The 22,967-nt window shown below is 43.6% G+C and overlaps 1 protein-coding gene across 2 annotated transcripts in view; it reads right to left on the reverse strand.

The window, feature by feature from the left end:
- GNPAT (glyceronephosphate O-acyltransferase) overlaps positions 1–22,967 on the reverse strand; it is a 796,967-nt gene that overhangs the window by 368,252 nt on the left and 405,748 nt on the right. For both annotated transcript variants that reach the window (XM_069606907.1, XM_069606908.1), the window contains exons 7-8: positions 19,001–19,152; positions 18,777–18,907 (exon numbers count right to left, since the gene is read on the reverse strand). In XM_069606907.1, coding sequence (XP_069463008.1) covers positions 18,777–18,907; positions 19,001–19,152 — 283 coding nt within the window. The remainder of the gene's footprint in view (positions 1–18,776; positions 18,908–19,000; positions 19,153–22,967) is intronic.

Here is a 22,967-nt window from a genome sequence, read left to right on the forward strand (position 1 = left end):
ACCGATAAAAATAGAGGAAATACTGAAAGATGATTAAGGTTGCATATTGCTAGTAGATTTAATATATGATGGGAAAAAATGACAGTAGGAAGTATCTATGCCCCATGTTCGCCAACTGTACAGTTTATTTGCGGGATTTAGTAAATTACTGAATGAGATGAATGGAGAAAATATAATTTTAGGCGGAGACTTTAATGTTGCGATTAATAGTAAATTGGATAGGAAGTCGGAATGTAAATATGGAAGGGAAGGACTGAGTGGCGAGTTTCGTAGCTTTGCACAAAAATACAATCTGGTAGATATATGGCGGGAGATGCACCAAATGGAGAAGGAATATACCTTCTACTCACTAGTACATAATTCATATTCAAGAATAGATTATATGCTCATTAGTGATAGACTGGTTAGTCAGGTAGTGTGCTCAGGAATTAAGGAAAGAGGAATCTCTGACCACGCATTAATTGAATTGCAAATTAATGTTATGGGTCTAAGGGATAGGGCCAAAAGGTGGAGATTGCAAGCGGGAGTGCTTAAAGACTCAGTTATTACAAGACTTGAAACTTTTATTTAAAACTATTTTGATGAGAACAAGGATATGGCTGACATTAAGATAGTATGGGACTGCTTCTAAGCAGTGATAAGAGGAGAATGAATAAGCAGATATTTTCATGCTAGGAGAAAAAACTTGGAGATTATAAAAAAAGATGAAAGAAGGAGTTACAGAACCACAGCGAACCTGCTCAAATTTTGAAACAGAGTCAAACGGACAAAAATTGATGAGGTTGGAGCGAGAAATTATGAATCGAATAGACACAACGGCAGAAAAACAAATGTTTTATATCAAACAGAAATTCTGGGAATTTGGAGCTAAGAATGGTAGGATATTGGCTAATAAATTAAAAAGGATAACTAATGTAACATGTATCAAACCCATATTAACTGATGAAGGGAAAACTTTATTTTAAAATGAGGAGATGTGTGAATATTTTCGCGAATTCTATTCACGATTATATAAGGAGATTTTTCCAAATGATAACTATCTGAATGATTTTTTAAGTAAAGTTAAACTTTCGAAATTATCATCTGAAGAGAACATTAAGATAGAGGCAAATATTAAAGTTAGTGAGATACTTGAAGAGATAAAACAACATAATAGTGGGAAATTGCCAGGGCTGGATGGACTAATTCCGGAATTCTACAAACGTTTTGCAACTCAATTATCACCAATACTGTGTGAAGTATTCAACAACTTTCTGCTGCCAGGAACATTATCTAAATCAATTAAGGACGCCTTGATCATTTTAATTCCAAAATCGGATAAAGATCATCGAAAATGTGGAAGCTATAGACCAATATCACTATTAAATGTAGATTTAAAAATATTCACTAACATATGGTCAAATAGACTAAATGGATGCATGGGGGCTTAATTGATGAATCACAAGTGGGCTTTACTCCTGGGAGATTTGGATATGACAATATAAGAACAGTGTTAGATGTTATAGGCGCACACAATATTAGGGAGTCAGACTCAGTGCTTGCTTTTTTTGATGCCGAAAAACCTTTTGACAGAGTCAATTGGAAGGTTTTAGAATATACGCTGAGGGAAATGGGGTTTGGCCCTATGTTTATACAAGTGATTGACTGTATACATAAAGATATATTGGCAAAAGTACAAATTAATGGGTTAATATCAAGATCCTTTCCACTATCAAAAGGTACTAAGCAGGGATGCCCATTATCGCCTTTCTTATTTAATTTAGCTCTGGAACAGTTGGCAGCGTATATTAAACAATGCAATGAAATAAAGGAGATTCAAGTAGGAGGTACAGAGTTAAAGATATTAGCTTATCTGGATGATATGACGATTCTCCTTTCAAATCCTGAAATGTGTGGCTCGGTTCTGAAGGAAATGTTTGAAGAAGTTGGAAAAATGTCAGAACATAAAATTAACTGGGATAAAAGTGAAATATTCCCTCTCTCCAATCTATGTGATAAAAGCGTGTTAGAATCCTGGAACTGCAAATGGTCCCCGAGTGGAGTAAAATATTTAGGAATACATATCATCAAAGGATTTGAAGAAAATTGTCCAGTTTAATATTAAGATACTAGATAAGATATTATTGAATATTAAGAAATGGGAAAGGCTGAAAGTGAATCTGTGGGCTAAGATTAATGCAATAAAAATTGTATTATTACCCAAGACATTGTATATTATACAATCACTTCCTCTATTAGTTTCAAAGAAAATTTTGCAGAAAGTTGATAAGGACTTTCAAACCTTTTTACGGGGAGGTGGTAAACTACTGTGTATTCCAAAATAAATTCTGTTACGTGAGGTTAAGAAGGAGGGTTTGGATATCCGGATCTTTTCAAATATTATAGAGGATTCCTTATAAAGAAAGGTACACATTATTTTGATAGTGAGGATATAAAAAGTCCAATTTGGCTACGGATAGGGAGAGATTTGCAAACCTTAAGCTTTGGATAGACTTTATACGTTGGGAGAAATCTCAGGGAAAAACAATGAGATTACAGCCGTGGCAACTAAGAATGCCTAAGTAACATAGTTTAGAGAAAACCGTCAACATTTTGGGATCAGCTATGATGCATCAATATAGCATAATCAAGCGCTGCATAATAGATGTTTGCATTGGCAGAGCTGGATCAAGAAAGGTATTTTAAAAATAAGGGACATTTTGGAAGAAGGTAGGATACTGAGCTTTGAGGAATTACATGTTAAGTTTAGTTTGAATAGAAGTGAGATGAGTCGATATGTAGAATTGAATTCCTTAATAAGCCAAAGAATAAGCATGCTTGATTAAGAATTGGAGCAAAGACCAGAGATTTGTAAGTTGTTTGATGGACAGGAACATGGTGTATGACTAAGGGGTTAGATTATGTAAGTTCATGGGCAAAATTGAAAGAGGCTTGGTCAAATGATATCAATTTGACAATATCAGAGGAAGAATGGGGTGAGATTCTTAGAGTAGGATCTAACGCAAGAATGGACATGCGCTTACGGTTGATAAGGCAAAAAGTTATTGGAAGGATTAATTGGACTCCAGAGAAAATGTATAAGCTAAAACTGATGAGCGATGATGTGTGTTGGAGTTGTGGTAGGGATAGGGGAACTATTACATTTACTCTGCACCAACTAAAGATCCCCAACTATAACCTAAAAACAGCAGGAGGTTCAAGCTTCCCAGTGCTCGCAGCACAATGCTGGAATACCCTCCCTCTTGCAATTAGATCGGAAGCCGCATTCTGGCCATTCAGAGCCATGGTGAAATCATGGTTACTAGCCTAAACATCCAATCTCTCAATGACCCGTTCGGCCAGCCGCCGTTCGCCACCATGTAGTAATGTTCACCCTGGCTTTATCCGATTCAGGACCACCCTGTAACCCGGTCCTCACTCTCCACTGTAACTATCTTGTACACTGTTCTCTGTATACTTTATTCTTGTATGTAACTACTCAGAGCCTGGACTAATGTATGCTCTGACTGGTGTATTAAGGTGTTTGTGTAACGATATGTAACTCTGCTGTGCACATGATTATGCGCCCAGCTACCTGAGGGTTCGGACGCGCTTTATAAATAAACAAACTAAACTAAACTAAACTCTGGAGCTGCCAGCGAATACAGGTTTTTTGGAAAGAGATTTTAGACAGAATAGACTTGGTTTTTAATATAACTATCCCTTGGTCAGCTGTGAATGTGATTTTGCTGCTATGTAGAGGGATATGTTCAATTACAAGGGAATATAATGCTTGGATTGATAAGGCTCTGGTGGTTGCTGTCAGGCTAATCCTTAGATTCTGGAAGAGTAGGAAAAATCCTTTTGTGGAAGATTGATGGGTAGAGATGCAAATACTGTCAAAATATGAGAAGGAATCTTTAATAAATAAAGGTCGTAAAGACATATCTTTCAATGTGGAGTCCTTTCAATAGTCTATATGAGTGAATAATCGAGGGAGGTTTTTTGTGTTTATTGTCCTGTGTTGCATGTGTGTGTTAATTTCTTTTATTCCATTTCTTCACTTTTTACATGGGATTTGAGATGAACAATCGCTGTAGAGTTATTGATTTATTGAATAAGACTGTGGAATACTATTAGATGGTGTTGTTTTTATGGTAGTATAGAGTATTACTATACTTTTAAGTTTCAGGGTCAAGACATGATACTAAATTCTGTGTATGTAAGAAATGTATATTGTTTCAAAAATCTAATATATATATATATATATATATACATATATATATATACATATACATACACACACACCAATGTGTAGGGATGTCAGCAATAAAAGAAATAGTTTTCCCCAACAAAAATAAATAAATAATTTTTAAAAACCCAGTCCCACCGTTTGGGCCATCTATGTCATACCTCGTAGATAAAAGGGTTACAAATATTACCCCTCTTCTCTTGTGGAGGTGAACTAAGATTTGTTCTTTTGAACTTTTCCTCAACGCCAGTTAAAATCAAAAGGGGCAAGTTAGTGGGAAACATGATATGCAAGATCCCATCGGAATCTCCCTTCAACGAGACCTGTAGGGAAAGCAAGAGAGATTATCCTGGGAATTTATCTGAAGGGCATGGAACCCCAGATCATTTTCCTTATCCCTCAGAGGTGGAGGTTGACTATGATCAGCCCAGGGGCAAGTCTTTGTGAGAGAACATCGAATCTCCGAAACCCCTAATATGTCTAACAGGTTTTTCCCCTCTGGAAATAGAAAACATGGAGCGTAAAGTCTAAAAATCCTCTTATAGGGGTGATTGTCATGATCCCTGCTTCCAAAAGGTCAGGGTTTTCCCAACTCCCTTGGAAGCAGATTCATAACACAGGTTCCGAGTGCCAACCAGTCCCAATTGGGACCTTTTGGACCCAGTCCTGGCGCCAGTGGCACCAAGCTCATAAATATGCCCAGTCCCAGCGCTGGAAGCGCCGGGCTCATAATGCTTGGGTGGACTTACCTGCAGCAGACCATGCTGCTTACTTGCCTGCCAGTTGAGCCTCTGATTCTCTTCTGTTTGGAACTACTTTTCCTGTTGGGTGGGACAGGAGCCACTCCCTAGGTTCAGAACACTGGAACTCTTCTGGAAAGCAGGAACTCTTTTCTTACCTAGGCGTGGCTGTTGAAGGAGACACCTAAGCACTACAGGAGGCTATTTAAACCACACCCGATGGATGAATCTTGCTTTGCGTTATTCTGCATCCTCTGCAGCAGAACGCTCATCGTGTCTTCTGCATCTGATCCTGGGCCTAAGGAAAAAGGCTTACCATCCTGAATCCAGTCTTCAGCAACACCTATAAAGACAAGAAAGAACAGGTTAGCATTACGGTCTTCAGTGACAGCTCTTCACTTACCTGGGCCATCGGCTGTCACCAATGCCTCGCGCTGCATTCTGAAAGACAAAGGCTTACCTACTCTTCGTGCGCTCCGGTGGTCTTCACACTGCATTCCGGCATCTGAAAGACAAAAGCTTACCAACTCTTCGCACGCTCCGGAGGCCTTCGGCGCTGCATCCCGCATCTGAAAGACAAAACAAGGTGCGTTTAAAGACATTGGGGAACTTTAATACTCACGTGCCATTACTCCTTTCCACATCTAACCCAGTGGGTATTCCGGCACCCTGCAGCCGCTCCGAACTTGTACCTGCAAAATAAAAAGACAGTTAGAGCGCATCGTGAAGCAGGCAACAAGCGCTTACTTACGTGCTTCCAGGCGCTTCTATTCATCACACGGGCTCCATCTTCAACTCACTTCAGCCCGTCATCCACCATCGCCGGAACCCTGCAAAACAAGAGACATCATTACTAAAGACTTTAAAGACATTAGAATTACTCGAAACTTACCGTTCGTGCAGTAAACGACGGACAGCAGTCCTCTGAAGTCAAGAGGCCTGCTCCCCTTATCCAGTGAAGAAACTGGTTACAGCACCCTGCCCCGAGGCAGATGGAGAGCACGGCATTCACTTACCTAAGGTGAGAGCGTTAACCTTCGGGGTCCTACAGGAGAAGAGAAAGGGAAGAAGAGAGAGACATTCAATAACCCAGTTCATTAATCCCATATTTTCTATCTGCAGACATCTTACCCTTCGAGTCAAACATACAGTGCACAGAGGTCCAGCCCAAAGAGCCAGCCGTGTGTTACACATCACCTTTGAAGATACGGTATACGCCCAGTCAAGACTGGCGCCTCTACGGGAATCAGGTGAGCGTTACAGTGATAACCTCATAGCGCCTGGGGGTAATGAGAGGGCTACTCTGAACTTTCAGAAGAGTAGAAAACTGGAGCAACAGGCATTAGTATCTCCAGCCTTCCCTCCCTTTTTAGAACACTTAGACAAGATCCATAGCAGGGACAACAATCCCAATACATCTGGGCAAGAGGGCGAAGATAGTTTTCACCATGAGAAAGACACCCTATCCGAGCTATATGTTCACCCTGGAAAACAAGACACCATCGAAGTAGGAGGAGAAGATGGAGAGATACCGTCCTCTAAACCATCATCTCCTACAAAAGACAAACAAGATCCCTCAACTGAAGAATTTGGATTTCCTCTGGGATATTACCTTTTGAACAAGTTGTGCGAGAACCATCTACCCCAGTGACACCCCACCATGATTTACAGGGAACGGAAATTACTGAAATCCCTCCTTCTGAAGCATCCCACAGGGATGGTAGCCTGATAGAATAGGAAGAAGAGAGTAAGCTGCCTACGTTTTAGAAACCTTTTCATATGTCCCAGGACTCACACTCATGAAACCCAAATCACCCAAGGGTCCAAGAACATCTATCAATTGGGGAGACCCTATCTTAATAGACCCTGAGAGTTAGATTGCACCTTCTCCAATCCCCCTCAGGCATGCTACTCTTGTGGAGAATATAGAGACCCTGCAAGACATTGCCCCTACCCTCAGAACAGAAATAAATCATAACAAATGTAGGAAGTGGTACACAAAGTATTGGGTTAACCTATATCCAGGTCTGCTATGCCCAGGTCGAGGAGGTTATGGAGTCCGGGAGGGATGTCAAGAAGAGAAAGAAAACCAAAAAGAGTGGAACAATTTTTCTCTATATACTAGGAACAATACTACATGCAGAGTCCCTGTCACCCTTAATGGAAGGAAGGTTTGGGCCCAACCGACAGCGGCAGTAAAATGTTTGTGCCAATCAATTGGGACTACTTCCCCGGGGGTGGAAGAGGGTGGGAGAAGAAAGAGTAGGCTGTGTCCATGGCCATATTGAAAACCACCCAGAGAGATAAAGCCCTGTCAACATCTTAGGAAACTTTCTTAGGATATGGAGTAGCGTGCCCCAGTTCAACCAATGGGTCTCATGTGGCCCAAATAGGGGTGAACATAAGAATCAAAAGGGGTGGACCTATATGAGCGAACCATATAACCCTCCGGTGGGAGAGCCCCTATCTAGTTTCTTTGAAGATAACAGCAAACCAAGGAACTGGTCTCTTCATATTCAAAAATATATAGAGAACAGAGTACTAGGAAAAGTAAACCTCTTAGATTATATTTCCTTGAAGGACAAAGGGATCAGCGTCTCAAGGGGAAGGGTATGTGACGAATCTAGCAACCTCATTACTGATTCTCTGGAGGGAAGCTTCTCTTACGTAGCCTAGGAAAGGCAGACGCTACCTGACTGACCTTGGGGTGGCTATCTGCGGGAGGACAATGAAGCGGCGACCAACTCCAGAGAGGCAGGAAAACAATGAATAAAAATAAACCTTCAGATGTCATTTTTAATGACACCCACATGCCTTTACAACATGCGTGTATGACTTATTGTTACGCAAATAAAGAATTCAAGTTTTCTTGACCAACAACCTTGTTTACCCCCCCCACCCCTATTTTAATACTGAGAGATGAGGAAGAGGGATGGAACAATGAGGATGACCAGACGCTGTAAGCAAACGCTGAGCTCTGGTCTTTGGAAAGTGTTAACTAATGCCGGGAAGTTTAAAACACACATGGCTGAACAGTGTACGAGTGAGGCAGAGAGTGCAGCAGAACAAAGCTTGTGCAGACGCTGGTTGGAATACCATAGGCAAGCACACTTTGGAAGGCAGCACAGATGCTGACGAGAATGACATGCAGAGAGACCGGGCCAAGAGAAGCTCACCACTTTATTGCTATAGGCAGCTGGAACCGCCAGAAGCAAATGAAGATAGCGTGGGAGCCAAATGGCTAACGGGACACAGCCCCAGTCAGCGAACCAAAGGAGAAGAAAATGGGGGGAACGCGAGGAACACCAGAGCTACCAGGTAAACTCAGAGTGAGTAGTTACTGGATTGCTTGAGGGAGATGACGCATATCATTAACAGCGTGAGAAAGCCCAATTAAATTAATTGGAGGAACTGATACGAGCAGTGTTAAGAAAGGGTCAGTGACCCAATATTTGAAAAGAGAGACCATTAAGAAATTTGCTGAGAAAGGGTTGGTGACCCAATACTGGAAAAGCCCTATTTCTTGGATGAAAGAAAGAGCGCGCAGAGAACGAAAAAGCGCTGGCAGGATAGTGAAACAGGCAAACAGAGAGTCTGGGACTCTCACCCATGAAAGGATATAAACCAGGCACTGTGCGAGTCTGGGAAACACATTCAAGAAACAGAATTGTGATATCCTGGCAGTAGAGTAAACCAGGTGTAAGAGGAGAAGTACACCTGAAACCATGGAACAGTGATAATGAGTACAAAAAGGGAAGACCCATAACCCTTTTATGGATCAACAATAAAGTCGCAATACCCTGGTAGGAGAGTACACCAGGGGTAACAGGAGGAACAGTCAAAGGAAAAGGGAAGAACAGTACCCGTCAAGTTAATTGAGATTCAGAGTGAGATAAACTGAAGATTCAAGAGAACTGTGTTTAAAAGAGACTCAAAAGAAGGCTTATCCCGCAGGAATAACCTTGTGCTATATTAATATATTGGATGGTAAAAAACAGAAGGAACAAAGGGAAACAGTACCTTACCTTAAAACTGTTAAAGCATAGCAAGGGGAGAAACTAGAGGGAGCAGGCGACCCCGTTGAAACTGTGAAGTGAAATATTGTATAAAGAAAGACACAATGGGAGAGTCATTTGAAACAGTGGAATATTATTTGACGTTTTTCCCAGAAGTACCAGACAGACAGTCAAAGACCAGAAGAAACATAGGAGAAGGGAGGAGCACTTCCTCTCATGGAACTTTAATTCCTTTTTGTTTTTGGCACCATATAACTTTATGTTCGGAACTCTGAAAGGAAGCTACATGCATAGTTTACAGACACCCCCTTCTAATCATTGTTTTAAGTTTAGCTTGTAAGGGTCAGTTTATGTTTTTTGGACAGAGGACACTTAACATCTGGACACAGGCGTTCATTAGTTTTGTTGAGGCAGGGAAACCCCTCATAGGCATAGGTACAGTTAGGCTTTACCCAACTCCTCTTATTATTTTGACAATAAAGGTCCTATTTCATACTGAAACTTGTTACTGTTTGCGAGTCTTACTCTTGATCCCTTACAGTCGCTTGTAAGCTAAATTGATTAATAAACCAGTGGTTATGAACATTTTGTCTTGTCTCTTATTTCCATGGTTGAGGTGGTTCGGGGTGGGTACTAGTGGGTTGTCACACATGTCGTCTTTTCAGCTTAACAGCCAATTACTCTCAGGTCAAGACAAAAATCTTGGTTGTCTTAAGATTCTGGAAACAAATGTGCATTACTTTGCTTGTGAACACATGCCCACTTGGCCCCTTCACACAAATACAATTCGGCGCACCATGAAAGTGTACCCCACAATTTACTGTTGCCACCCAACACAGGTGATCACACTGTTTCCAACTGGTAAACTGAGACACAGGGAAACAATGATTGGACAAGCAGAAGACAACTGGAAGCATGGAAAGTGGGATCCGCACCCACATCAAAATTCTACAGCTGGCATCTTAGTTGTTAACCACATCTCTTTTCTCTCTGCCTAGTATTGTGTTGAACAGGGATGTAGGTGGCAACACTGGGTACCAACTGCATTATTTTCTTCATGATGTTTTGGAGATGTAAGGGCTAGTGAGCTTGAGCGTACCCCCCCTCACCCAAAAGTCTTGTAAAGATAGTATATGGGGGCATTATGAGGGTGTGGCACAGGTGGTGAGGTTAGGGGCCAACTGCCACCAGCTGTGTCTGCTGCATTTTGGGATATGGGCCAGCAGGCCCCAACAGAAACCACCTACCCAAAGCTTATGGACAAGGATGTTGGGCTGAAAGGGAAGCTTGCCAAGAGCCACCACACCATGAACATTTTACAGTTTGGGCAGTGAGGGCAAGTGGTGGTGCGGAGTCCAACTGGGCAGAGCTGATTTTATTCATTTTAGGGTGTCCAGGCCGTGATACCCTAGTCTTTTTTGGCAGTGGTTGTGGGGTGAGAGCGGACAGACTGGAATGCTGAGGCCAGGTCCTTATCAGACTATTCTTTTAAAGGAGTACAGAGTATGCAGCAGTCCCAGGAGCACCGTGATCAGGGCTTTTTTGGAAGGGAAAGAGAGGGGCAAGTGCTGAAGCCAGGAAAGACCTTGCTGCAAGTTATTTTGGAGCTCCAGAAACAGAATGGGTAAACAAATGATGGCTGAGTGAGGGGCTATCCAACTAGGCTTTATTTTTGTGGAGGGATGACACTGCTACTGGGGCTGCCCATTTAACAGTCCAGTCCAGTCCCTGCATTCGGATCTGGAGGCACTGGGCTTCTTACCACTGCAGGAGCAGTGACACCCTAGGAGATCCTAGGAGAAGCCAGGGAGAAGCCAGGGATGCAACTCTGTGTTGCACTGGTTGTCGCACCTTCGGTGGACACTTTCTGTCCAAAGCAGATTTAAATCTGCATTGCGCACCATAATTCTTCGTCAGCACAGGAAGACAGCGTTTTCTTTAAAATCTGCATTTTCTTGCCAAAAATCGCCATTTGCTGCCTGTCGCCATTGGCCTCCATGAAGCAATTGCCTCTCCATGATGGCTGCCCAAAATTCGGCCATGGAATCTACAGCCTTCTACAGGCTGCATTCGACCTGATTGGCTCCCGGAATCCTTTTCCACCAATCATCCACACCGGCAGGCGAACGCCGGCACACCCACTAAGGCTGCCCAACAAGGCAGCCCTGTCTTGAGCTGACAGGACTCGGGGCTCTGAATGCTGCTCTACCCTCATAAGACTACCTGCAGAGCACTCATCTGGGTAAGTGGTAGCCTGGCTCCCTGTTGTACCAAGGTCCAACCCATACCCATGCTCGCAACAGTACCAGAACCTTTGTGTTGTACTAATCACATGTGTCTTGCACTGCATATGACTTTTCGCCCCCTTGCATCCCTTATGACTCTGACCTCATATGCGCGCTAAGCATTGTTCCTATTTACTGTCTGCTCCCCATATTGTGCAATATCTTCGAATTCCTGAGAATTGTTAATGATAAACTGTATCCGTCTTGTGCACCTGGCTCTGTCTATCCAACATGCTCCCACAGCCAGCCACTCTAGGCATGTTGCACACGGCCACTACCTGTCATCTGGAAAATATTGCCCCTTGTCTGTACCTCTTTAAGGTGTCATAACAGAATGCAGCGTGAGTATATTTCCATATTGATTGCTAGCTTAATATGTACTTGTATTTGGACTGTGCATAACTGATTACTGGGCTGCAGCACCCACTTGTGTACCCTGTATTGCCCACTCGCTATACCTCCACTGATTGCCACCTTAGATCCGTTGCACACTGCCACTGTTAGCAATCTGTTAGGCATTGCCCCGCTTTTTGAGCACCTTAGCATGCCTTCGCATAGCACATAGCCACCTGTGTATATTGCCTTTCTGATTGTTAGCTTACTGGGTTCCTGGAATCAGACTGCGCATTTAAAATACTGTGCCGCAGTAACTAATTGGGCATATTGCACTACCCTTTTTCGCACAAGTCATTGACTGTACCACCACGGACTGCCTTTCATCCATGTGCCCATGTTCCTTGTTGGTCAACGGTAGTGCACAGCTCTCCTTTAGTCACTAAAATGCTTCGTACCCTTGGTACACATTCTCACCACTGTGCATCATACATGGGTATCCTAATGTATTTACATTTGACTATCCTGCCCATCCTACACGTCGCCACCTATGTACTACCCACCTTACTGGCCCTACCTAGGTCACCGCTCAGCCCCATTACTGCCCACAACTACGCACAGACCGTCACTACAACGCGCATAACCCTCACGTGTCACCACCCCTGCTCAACATGTCGGATCCTAATCCCTATTTAAACCCACCGGCTCTCTGGCTACAACACTTCACCACCAAACCCACCCCCAACCAACCATGCCCTACGCTCATTAGGAACTCTAGGCTCTGCTCACGCCTGTACCACATACTTGGAACCCAATCCACCAATCCCAACAACCTAACGTCACCCTTCAGTCAACATTGTACCTGCTACATCTCCACGGTACCTCGCTGCCAGACCTCACTCCTCCCCATCACTGGCTGACACAATCGCCAATAAAACCGTCAAACCTAATCTACCTAGTCAACCTTGTGCAACCTCAGTTAGAAACCTCAGATTAGCGTCAAGATGTCACCACCGGTCCTATCACTGGAATAACACCCCTACTGACAAAATAACTAACCCCAATATGATTAGCACCACTGCGCCCCCGGCTCCCAAAACTGGCACGGCCCTCCCCGCACAGAACTCCAACAGTGACACTAAACTCCAAGGTGCACTCATTAATGCTTGCTCTGTCCCCGCTCACGCAATAGACATCACTGATTTCATATCCCGGGGAAACCTTGACTTTCTTGCAATCACTGAAACGTGGCTGCACGCGGCCTCAGGCCCTGCCTTGTCCTTGGCCATTCCCAACAACTATTCCATCATCAGGTGCGACAGGAACACTAATCAAACCAAGGGGGGCGGCTTAGCCTTTATATTTAAGAGTTCGCTAAATCTCAGAGCTGTCAACAGCCTGCAGTTGCCATCAGCGGAACTCCTATCTGTCAAAATATCAATCTCACCCAATCACACAGCATCAGTGCATCTCATATATAGGCCACCGGGAACTACATCCTCCTTTGTGGAGGATATATCTTCTATACTAGCCACGAGCACCAAGCCTAACTCACAAGTCATTAATGGGCGACGTCAACCTAGGATACCTAGACACTCTCTGACCGACTTCGGCCTTACCCAACATGTTAGAGAACCCACCCACATCAAGGGGCGCACCCTTGACTGGGTCGCTGAGATGAACTGTGCGCTCAACATAACCACTATCTCTCCATGTGTTTGGTCTGACCACCACATAATACAGTTTACCATTAATTCCAGTCCACCTATTGACAAACCTGACCTTGCCCCGCCTACCTTTACTCGCCACAAGAAGGATATCTCGGCTGAGAAATTACTCCCACTTATCCTCCCCTTATTGAACGATGCCACATCTACATGCTCGGGCCCCACTGTCCTAGTAGATACCTACAACCGTGTTATGTTAAAAGCTCTGAACACCATTGCCCCTCTTAAACTGTGCAAACAAAAACCTTGCAACCACCTTAATTCTCAGTACACCCCTCACCTTCGTGAACTGCGCAAAGAAAGAAGAAAAGTTGAGGTCCACTACAAAAGCTCACCCTCGCTATCCAATAAAAACATCCTCACCACAGCTTCCCTTACCTACAAAAAAGCTATCCTAACAGCCAAAAAAGAAGTGTATAACAATAGGATTATACAAGCACAATCAAACACCAAGAAACTCTTTAAGATCCTCAAGGAACTTGAGTCTCCAGTTTCCCCTCTTGTCACCTGCACCCTTGACTCTGAGCGGTGCTCTAACATCCAAAAGGCTCTATTAGCCAAAATTGCCTTGCTACAAGCCAAAATCAATTCTAAAAAAAGCCACCTTTCAGACCCAACAGGCTACCCCTCATCTTACAAAACCCCCACCTAAGCACCCTGTGAAACCTTTTAGCTTCACCCCCCTCTCCATTAAGGAAGTTGAAATTATCATGCGGAAGCTCAAAGCTTCCAATTGCCAAGGAGATGCTTGCCCCGCTTCGGTTATAAAAGGAAGCTTCACATGACCTTGCCCCTTTTATTACCTCCTTCATCAATGCCTCCTTCAAATGGGGCTCGGTTCCGGATAACCTTAAGGATGCTTGGGTCATACCTCTTATCAAAAAACCAAACCTAGATCCTAGTAACCCTGCTAACTACAGGCCCATCACCACGGTGCCGTACCTACTTAAGATTCTGGACCGAGCAGCCCATCTCCAAATCCAGCACTACCTTGATACCAACAACTTATTAGGGCTCAGACAATCCGGTTTCCGTCCCAGACACGGCACGGAGACTGCCCTGATTGACCTGAAAACCCAAATCGAGGACCTGAAAGACAAATGCAAACAAGCACTTTTGCTCCTCCTAGATCTCTCAGCTGCCTTTGATTTGGTTGATCATCAAATCCTGTCATCATCTCAAGATTGCTGCGCACTTCTCTGACACAGCGATATCTTGGATTAGCTCTTTCCTCGCAAACAGATCCATGAGGGTCTTCTCCCCCTTAGCTGCAGCTGACTCAGCATCTGTCCTTGTGGAGTCCCGCAAGGCTCTTGTGTATCTCCCACGCTCTATAACGTGTTTACTAAACTGCTCCTTAATATATTGGACTATCTGGTTGTCTCATACACCAATTACGCTGATGACACCCAAATACTCATCCCTATCACTGGCAATTATGTAATCAATGTCAAAGCACTAAATGCAGTCTATACCGTCATCCAGGCCTGGATGGCTCATCACGGGCTATGCCTCAATGATTAAATAACCGAATTACTCATCCTAGGATCGCAGTCCAAACTTGCTAAACTAGACCCCAAATACAAATCTTTCATTATCGATGGCAACATTATCAAAGTCACTAATGTCACCAAAACACTTGGTATTTACTTAGACTCCACTCTCTCTCTCTCAACAGACAAACCAACTCAGTTACCTCAGCGTCTGTATATACCTGTAAACTGATCACAGCGTGCCGTCCCTTCTTGACAACGGCCAACTGTTTATTCCTTGCTAGACCCCTCATCATGTCCAAAATCGATTATTGCAACACCCTATATCTAGGGACGAGCCAAAGAAATATCGATAAACTCCAGGTCACGCAGAACAATGCCTCAAGGGCAGCTCTCAATGTTCCCAGGCGCTCCCACATCTCTTCCATCAGACGCAACTTGCATTGGTTACCCATTACGCACCGCATTTCCCACAAAACACTCACCCTAACACACAATTCTTAGAATAACGCAGCACCGGCCTACTTGTCCTCACGCTTTACACAACACACTGCAACTAGACCACTGCGTTCGGCCCAGGTCCACACCCTAACTATTCCTAGTTTCAAGATGCAGATAGCCAAAGGCTCAAGCTTCCCAGTCCTTGCGGCCAAGCTGTGGAACTCTCTACCGAATGCTCTCAGAAATTTTGCTGCCTTCCAATCCTTCAAAAATAAAACAAAACTGTGGCTTTATGAACAGGAGGCCCTGGCCACCACACTGTAAGCTAGGCAATTGTTTGCAGTAAACTGCCTGCATACTGTACATATTGTATTCGCTCAGCTGTTCTGTTCTCCCTGCAAATGTCCTATCCTCGATGTAGATATGTATAATGTAATGTACCTATTATTGCAACTTGTAACCGCATTATAAACATGCGCCCTGATGCCTTTGGGCAGGGTGCGCACTATAAATAAACAAAATACAAATACAAACAATAATAATAATCATTTTGCATTTAAATAGCGCTATGATCCCTCAGGTATCTGAGCGCTGCTTATTATTACGCAGTGTGTGGTGCTCATTTATCGACCTCGGAAGGATGAAAGGCTGAATTTGGCCCTGCCAGGATTCGAACCTGCATCAGCAGGCTCTGCACAGTGAGCGCTCTACCGGACCAGCATTTGATAATTTAAGTAAATTTACACATAAGGGTAGGAGGATGGGTGTTGGGGAAGCCAGCTGCCAGACCATGAAGCAGAGGGTTGTACTCTCCCAGGCAACATTGCAGAAGTGGAACGCTCACCTGATTCTCGCAGAGGCGCCGGTCTTGACTGGGCGACTACCGTATCTTCAAAGGTGATGTGTAGCACCCGGTTGGCTCTTTGGGCTGGACCTCTGTGCACTGTATGCCTGACTTCAAGAGTAAGATGTCTGCAGACAGAAAATATGGGATTAATGAACTGGGGTTATTGGGGTGTCCCTATCTCTTCCCTTTTTTGCTCTCCTGTAGACCCCCAAAGGTTAACGCTCTCACCTGAGGTAAGTGAATGCCAAGCTCTCCATCTGCCTCGGGGCAGGGTGCTGTAACCAGTTTCTTCACTGGATCGGTAGCGCAGGCCTCTTGACTTCAGAGGACTGCTGTCCGTCGTTTACTGCACGAACGGTAAGTTTCGAGTAATTCTATTGTCTTTAAAGTCTTTAGCAATGATGTCTCTTGTTTTGCAGGTTCCGGCGATGGCGGATGACGGGCTGAAGTGAGTTGAAGATGGAGTCCGTATGATGAATAGAAGCGCTTGGAAGCACGTAAGTAAGCGCTTGTTGCCTGCTTCACGATGCGCTCTAACTGTCTTTTATTTTGCAGGTACGAGTTCGGAGCGGCTGCAGGGTGCCGGAAAACCCACTGGGGTTGATGTGGAAAGGAGTAATGGCACGTGAGTATCAAAGTCCCCCAATGTCTTTAAACGCACCTTGTTTTGTCTTTCAGATGCAGGATGCAGCGCCGAAGGCCTCCGGAGCGTGCGAAGAGTCGGTAAGCTTTTGTCTTTCGGATGCCGGAATGCAGTGTGAAGACCTCCGGAGCGCACGAAGAGTAGGTAAGCCTTTGTCTTTCAGATGCCGGAATGCTAACCTGTTCTTTCTTGTCTTTATAGGTGTTGCTGAAGACTGGATTCAGGATGGTAAGCCTTTTTCCTTAGGCCCAGGATCCGATGCAGAAGACACGATGAGCGTTCTGCTGCAGAGGATGCAGAATAACGCAAAGCAAGATTCATCCACCGGGTGTGGTTTAAATAGCCTCCTGTAGTGCTTAGGTGTCTCCTTCCACAGCCACGCCTAGGTAAGAAAAGAGTTCCTGCTTTCCAGAAGAGTTCCAGTTTTCTGAATCTAGGGAGTGGCTCCTGCCTCACCCAACAGGAAAAGTAGTTCCAAACAGAAGAGGATCAGAGGCTCAGCTGGCAGGCAAGTAAGCAGCATGGTCTGCTGCAGGTAAGTCCACCCAAGCATCATGAGCCCGGCGCTTCCAGCGCTGGGACTGGGCACATTTATGAGCCTGGTGCCGCTGGCACCAGGACTGGGTCCAAAAGGTCCCAATTGGGACTGGTTGGCCCTCGGAACCTGGGTTATGGATCTGCTTCCAAGGGAGTTGGGAAAACCCTGACCTTTTGGAAGCAGAGATCATGACAAGAAGCCTGGCCAAAGTAAAGGTGTGAGGTATGAGAACAGGAGTGATGGAACATAAGACACAGATAATCCGATTCCACCCAAAAAAATTATCTTTTGTTTCGACAGGTATTATACCTCCAGCCATCTTTGAGCATTTTAATGAAAATATACCAGTGTGAGGAGTCAGAAATGAAGGTCAGACACACCATCACGACCTTGCCTTATCTGCAGTGTTAGCTTTTGGGAGGGTAAGGGTATCTAAAGAACATTTACGTACATCACAATGTAATTTATTTCACCATGCATCAAAAACTAATAAAACATATTAAAAAAAAAACCTTTGTGAACTTCCTACGGGGATTGATTGCGGAAAGGGGCAAACATAGCGGGAAGGGGCTCCGTGTAGGCGAGGGTGGAAGGGGCAAGCGCATGCATTGGTTTTGGTTGAATGTGTAAGTAACTTGAAGTTCTTAGGACCAAGATGAATCGTGAACATACAGGTGCAGAGGAAAGGGTATGAACTTTGTTACATGTATCAGACGGGTACGCATGATGGGAACACCAATTGGTGCAAAATATAAATCTGTCAGTATTGATCTCGAGTCGGGAATGATGCAATTTCTGATGTAACACCACTTATGACATATCTAAAAGGTTTAAAAAAAAAAAAAAATGTGAAATCCCTGTTAAAACAAATCAAGAGATATAAAATAAATGTTAGGTATTTTATATTAATTCTGAATTGGGTCCCTCCCAACTGCCACAGCCCTCCTCTGAGTAAGGGCTGGCACTGGACCTCTTCTGGTTAGGCCTCGCGTCCCAGGCTGAGAGGTGTTCCCACCCCCTAATGTCAATGGACTGACCTTGTCACAACACCTTCACATACTTTCCATTGTTGAAACCCATTTTCCTTTTATTAATACAGGTTTGACAGTGTTGTGGCCAATAGTTTCGATAATAACAATCTTGGGCGATCCCTCAACATGACGTACTAATATCGAAGCAACAATGCCCTGAACTTCGGATTGTGTATTATGTTTGACAAGAAATACAAATCAGATTTGCAAGTAAGTACGCGATAAAGGCACAGCAAACAGGACTAAGTGCAGAATCCATTATTACAGAACATCCCTTCGATTAATATTTGTATGAAATACAATTACATTTCTTAAGAGTAAATGATTAATGAATGGAAAGCAACAAAAACGGTGCCAATCCAAGAGAAGGGAACAAGATCAATTCCCCTTTTCTTTCTGAAAATACACCAGTGCTCATGCATTAAATAATGTGAATTCATGCATCTTCTACCTTGGAACCAAATTATATTGGAAACGGTTGATCCTTCCTGTGGCCAAAGTTCTCAGTGAAACAGGCTGTCCAAAGTACACGTGTATATTTCCAAAATTTTCGTTGAGAATTTTCCTTGCTTTCAATAACCCCTAGATGGTGGAGGAAGAGCAAAGGTAGGCCTCAACAGGATACAAAGACATACATGCACATACAGCAAGCGAGAAGTCTATAAATTAACCTACAGATGTTGTTTCTTTTGGCTTTGGCACACCCAGTAGCTCATGTGCATAGAGCGATTCTTCCAATATCCGCTCATAGCTGATGCTGATTGGCACAAGGTAAGTATCGAAGACTTCTCCTTTAAAAAATGGCTCCATTACAACACTCAGAAGCCCTGAGGAATAGAAAGGACATTTATTCAGCTAATGTCCAACCAAAGTGAGCCCTTAAAGAGTCACTGATTTCATCACCACTCAAGCAAGTAGTCAATATTATCGAACCAACACAGAAGAAAATGTGTAAGTTAAATCCTCCTCCCATTCAGTTTTCTAGCAGTGACAGAAGCATAACATGACAATATAACAAGCACAGGGTTATTGCTTTAACTCCCCAGCCACTAACACAAATCTATAGACAAAGTGGTGTAAATAAAGAACTCAGACAATGAAAATACCAATGAGTTGGAAAAGGACTAAAATCATACAGAATGACTAGGCAGTAGATGGCTACTTACTTTGTGGCCTTCCAGATGTTTTCAACTAGAGCAATACCACCATTTGTTTGAATTTTTTCTCTCAAGCTCTTAGGCAACACTTTGGGACCAGGCTGTTATGGAATCAATCATTCATATGAACGGTAAGTGTCCTGCCCATTAAAATGAATCCTCCTTAACCCTAAATCCTTGGAATCTGGTAACTATGCCTCGAGGGGACAAAGCAGACTACAACAGCTCCTAATAATTGGAACAGCTTTTCACTACAGTACCTTTCACAGAAACAGAAGGGAAACTGACCCTCACATAAGGTACTACTCCCCTATTGCACAAATATAAGCACTGCAGTCAGGTGATATTTTGCCAGAATGTAATCTTGATTTTATTGAGAAAAGAATCTTGATGTATGGTTCTAGCCACTTCTCCAATCCACAACCAATAATACAGCAAGGTGAAGACAGAATGGTTAAGGCACTGTCTTGAGCCAAGACCTCTTCCGCATAAAACAGTCTGGTTTCTTCAGGAACAGGAGAGATTTATAAGAGCACATTAAGAAAGGGATTAGGATTGTGTACAACAGTGAATTGTTTAAAGCATCCTAAGAGGCAAAGTTTCAATCATCTGCAGTTCAACCACCTCCCACCCCACACCCTACAAAACCAGACCAAACAGAAAAGAATCCAAACCTAGTGTGCTATTCTTCAACAAAAAGCCCTTTTTAAGCTATTGATTCATCAGCGACACAAAATGCTCTAACCATGCCAGTTTTAACAGGGTCAGGGGCTTGAACTCCATCAGGGGGTGGGGAGGGAACAGGAACTCCTCCGAGGGTGGGCCAGAAGGCCTACCAGTGTTTTTGCCAGTCCTGCCCCAGAGGTGGGGTGAGGGATTTGGGAGGGTCCCAGACTTTGGCCCTGTTATGTGCTATATCGAATGAATATGGTGCCACTGTTCATCACTCCATACCTTACCAAATCTATGCTGGCTCGTATATCATTTTATTTTAGAACTACCCATAACAGTAACCCCCGCAGCCACCAGAGACCGCAACAAGCTGGATAAAGAAACCGGCAGCCCCAGCAACACCTGTGAAGATCCAGTACTCAAGAAGCTACATGTAGCCCCGAAGCACTATGGCAGAACAAACGCCAGCTCAGTGCCCAAATCAAAATTGAATGTCATGCAGGGAAAATGGGGTGGTGCCAAAAGTGCTTTCTTAAGGCTTACAACAAGAAGAACCAACCCCGGAAAAACCTAAGACATAGTTTGCCATCTAGAGTCACTGGACCAATGGAGCATAGGGTGTAGGCTAGAACCTGGACATGACAATTATAAATGACTAGCCAAAGAAATACAGAGTGAAGGGTATGAGGTAGGGTCAGGAGGAGTGGTGGGTACCAACAGACAAGGTGAAGGACGGAAAGTGGAGTGGAGCATTGAGTAGAATTTGTGGAGATTGTTAATGGAGAGATGGTGATAGTGAGAGACTGATACCAGATAATGAGAGTAAAGCTGTGAATATGTGTTTGGTAGGGTGAGTGAGAGGGACTATGTGTAGAGTGTGGAGTAAGACACAGACAACAGATTCTGAATGAACAATAAAAGATATATACTTAAGTCAGGATGGAAAAACGCCTATCTTGCCCTATCCTTTGGTGGGATTTCCCAACCAAACCAAAACTAAGTAAAGTCAAACTCCTAAAGATCTACTTAGGAATCTATCTTTGTCCAAAACATATGCTTGCCCTCAAAACGAATCTATACAATAAGTAGGGATGTCGGCAACCAACAAAACAGTGTTCACTCCACAGTTCGGAGCTCTGTCCTGACACAGAACGCTGTGAAGGTGATTCCTTACATGACACCTTTTTCCTTATACTACATTCCCATGAGATGGACCTGACATACTAACGTAGTTGGTAGCATTTGGAGGTGATTCCTCAGAGAACACCTTTTTTCATATTGAACATTTCCACGAGAGGGACCTGAGAATAATGTAGATGGTAGTTTTTAGAATTGATTCCTTACAGGACGCTTCAAGTGTCAATACTGATAACGTATCAAGAATCTATTAGCCTTGAAAAAGACATCCTGTCGAAACACGTGTGTGGGCTTTTGCACAAGAAAATAAATTGGACTAAATAGCACACTCAAGACTCTAAACTTTAACTTTAATAAAAGAATTGTGTCAAACACATTGTAGAATTGTATTTTCAAAGCGCAAAGTGTGAGGGGTTTTCTCTTTACTGTGTCCTGCTTACAGGTTTCTTTCAGCTCCCTTCCCCAAATCTCCCCAATCTCAGGATTGCCTTAAGTTCAGATATAAAGTTAACCAATACTCTGGTTTCCATTCCCCCAAGTTCAAAAACCCAGTTCCGACCACAAAAGCAAATTAAACCTCAGGGTTCCCTTCCCTAAAATATGCTTCATTGTATATAAGGATATTTTCTCGCTTTCTTAAAGGTCCATGCCATAGTTTTGCACGCTGGATGTGTTTGGTCTTGGTACAAAAATATAATTGGCTGAAAGTTTTAGTTCAAACATTTGTTAGAGTTCATCTCCAAAGTTTCATTCACTCTGGAGCCTAAAGTATAATTGGTTCACTTGTATTAAATTCCCTGGCATTTGTTAAAACATCTGTTTAAAGTTCACTTTTAAGTTCAAATAGAAATTGCACTTCTAAAGTTCACTTGGAAGTTGCATTCACAAAAAGGTATTTGGTCTGGTTTTCATTTAGTTCTGAATTCGAGAGATTTTAAACATTTTAATTCAGTTCTCCTTGGTATTAAGTTTCACTATATAATGCTTAGAATAACGTGCCCAACACTTAGAGATGTTCGTAGTAATTGGCAAAGGTTTCATTTATTTAATCTCTTTGTTATAAGTCTCTGTAAATTGCCTTTGTAACGTCCCCAGCACTCAGACTTTTAAAAACGTGCCTTCTCCTGCACACGACAACCTAGTAATCCTCCGTGGAACTTCAAACACTTGCACACCAGGTTTCTTTTATCATAGAAACTCACTGGTTGCTTATTTTTGCTTTCCGCAGCGCAGACTTCTCAGCCTTTGGTCCTCAGCTTCATGACTCCTTCTGGCCTCAGGCAATCCTAGGTCACCTTCTGATTCCAGAAGCACGAGAAAAGCGACCATCAAGATAAGGGGCAGCCTCAACGCACAACTCCCCTTTGAATGTTCGCTTGGTCCCACGGAGCCCCAGCATTCGGGGTGTACTCCCATGAACCCTTAACGTGCTGCATGCACACAGCTTCCCCCGCTGCTTTCTCTGGCATCTTCGGTGCTGCTCCCTCAATGCCACGGTTTCTCCTGGTTCACCTTGCAACTAGATTGGGCCTTTTATACACCTGAAGCCCTATAGCAGGATGCAGGCGCTGTTGTACAATTAGCCCTGCCTGACCATCATTAAGGGGACATGCCTGACCTCTACTACCTCTTCCTTGTCCCAGTTACAGAGGTAAAAGCACCTAGTCCTCATTGCT

This window comes from Ambystoma mexicanum, chromosome 4p (assembly GCF_040938575.1).
Source record: "Ambystoma mexicanum isolate Mex_15411 chromosome 4p, UKY_AmexF1_1, whole genome shotgun sequence".
Classification (NCBI taxonomy): domain Eukaryota; kingdom Metazoa; phylum Chordata; class Amphibia; order Caudata; family Ambystomatidae; genus Ambystoma; species Ambystoma mexicanum.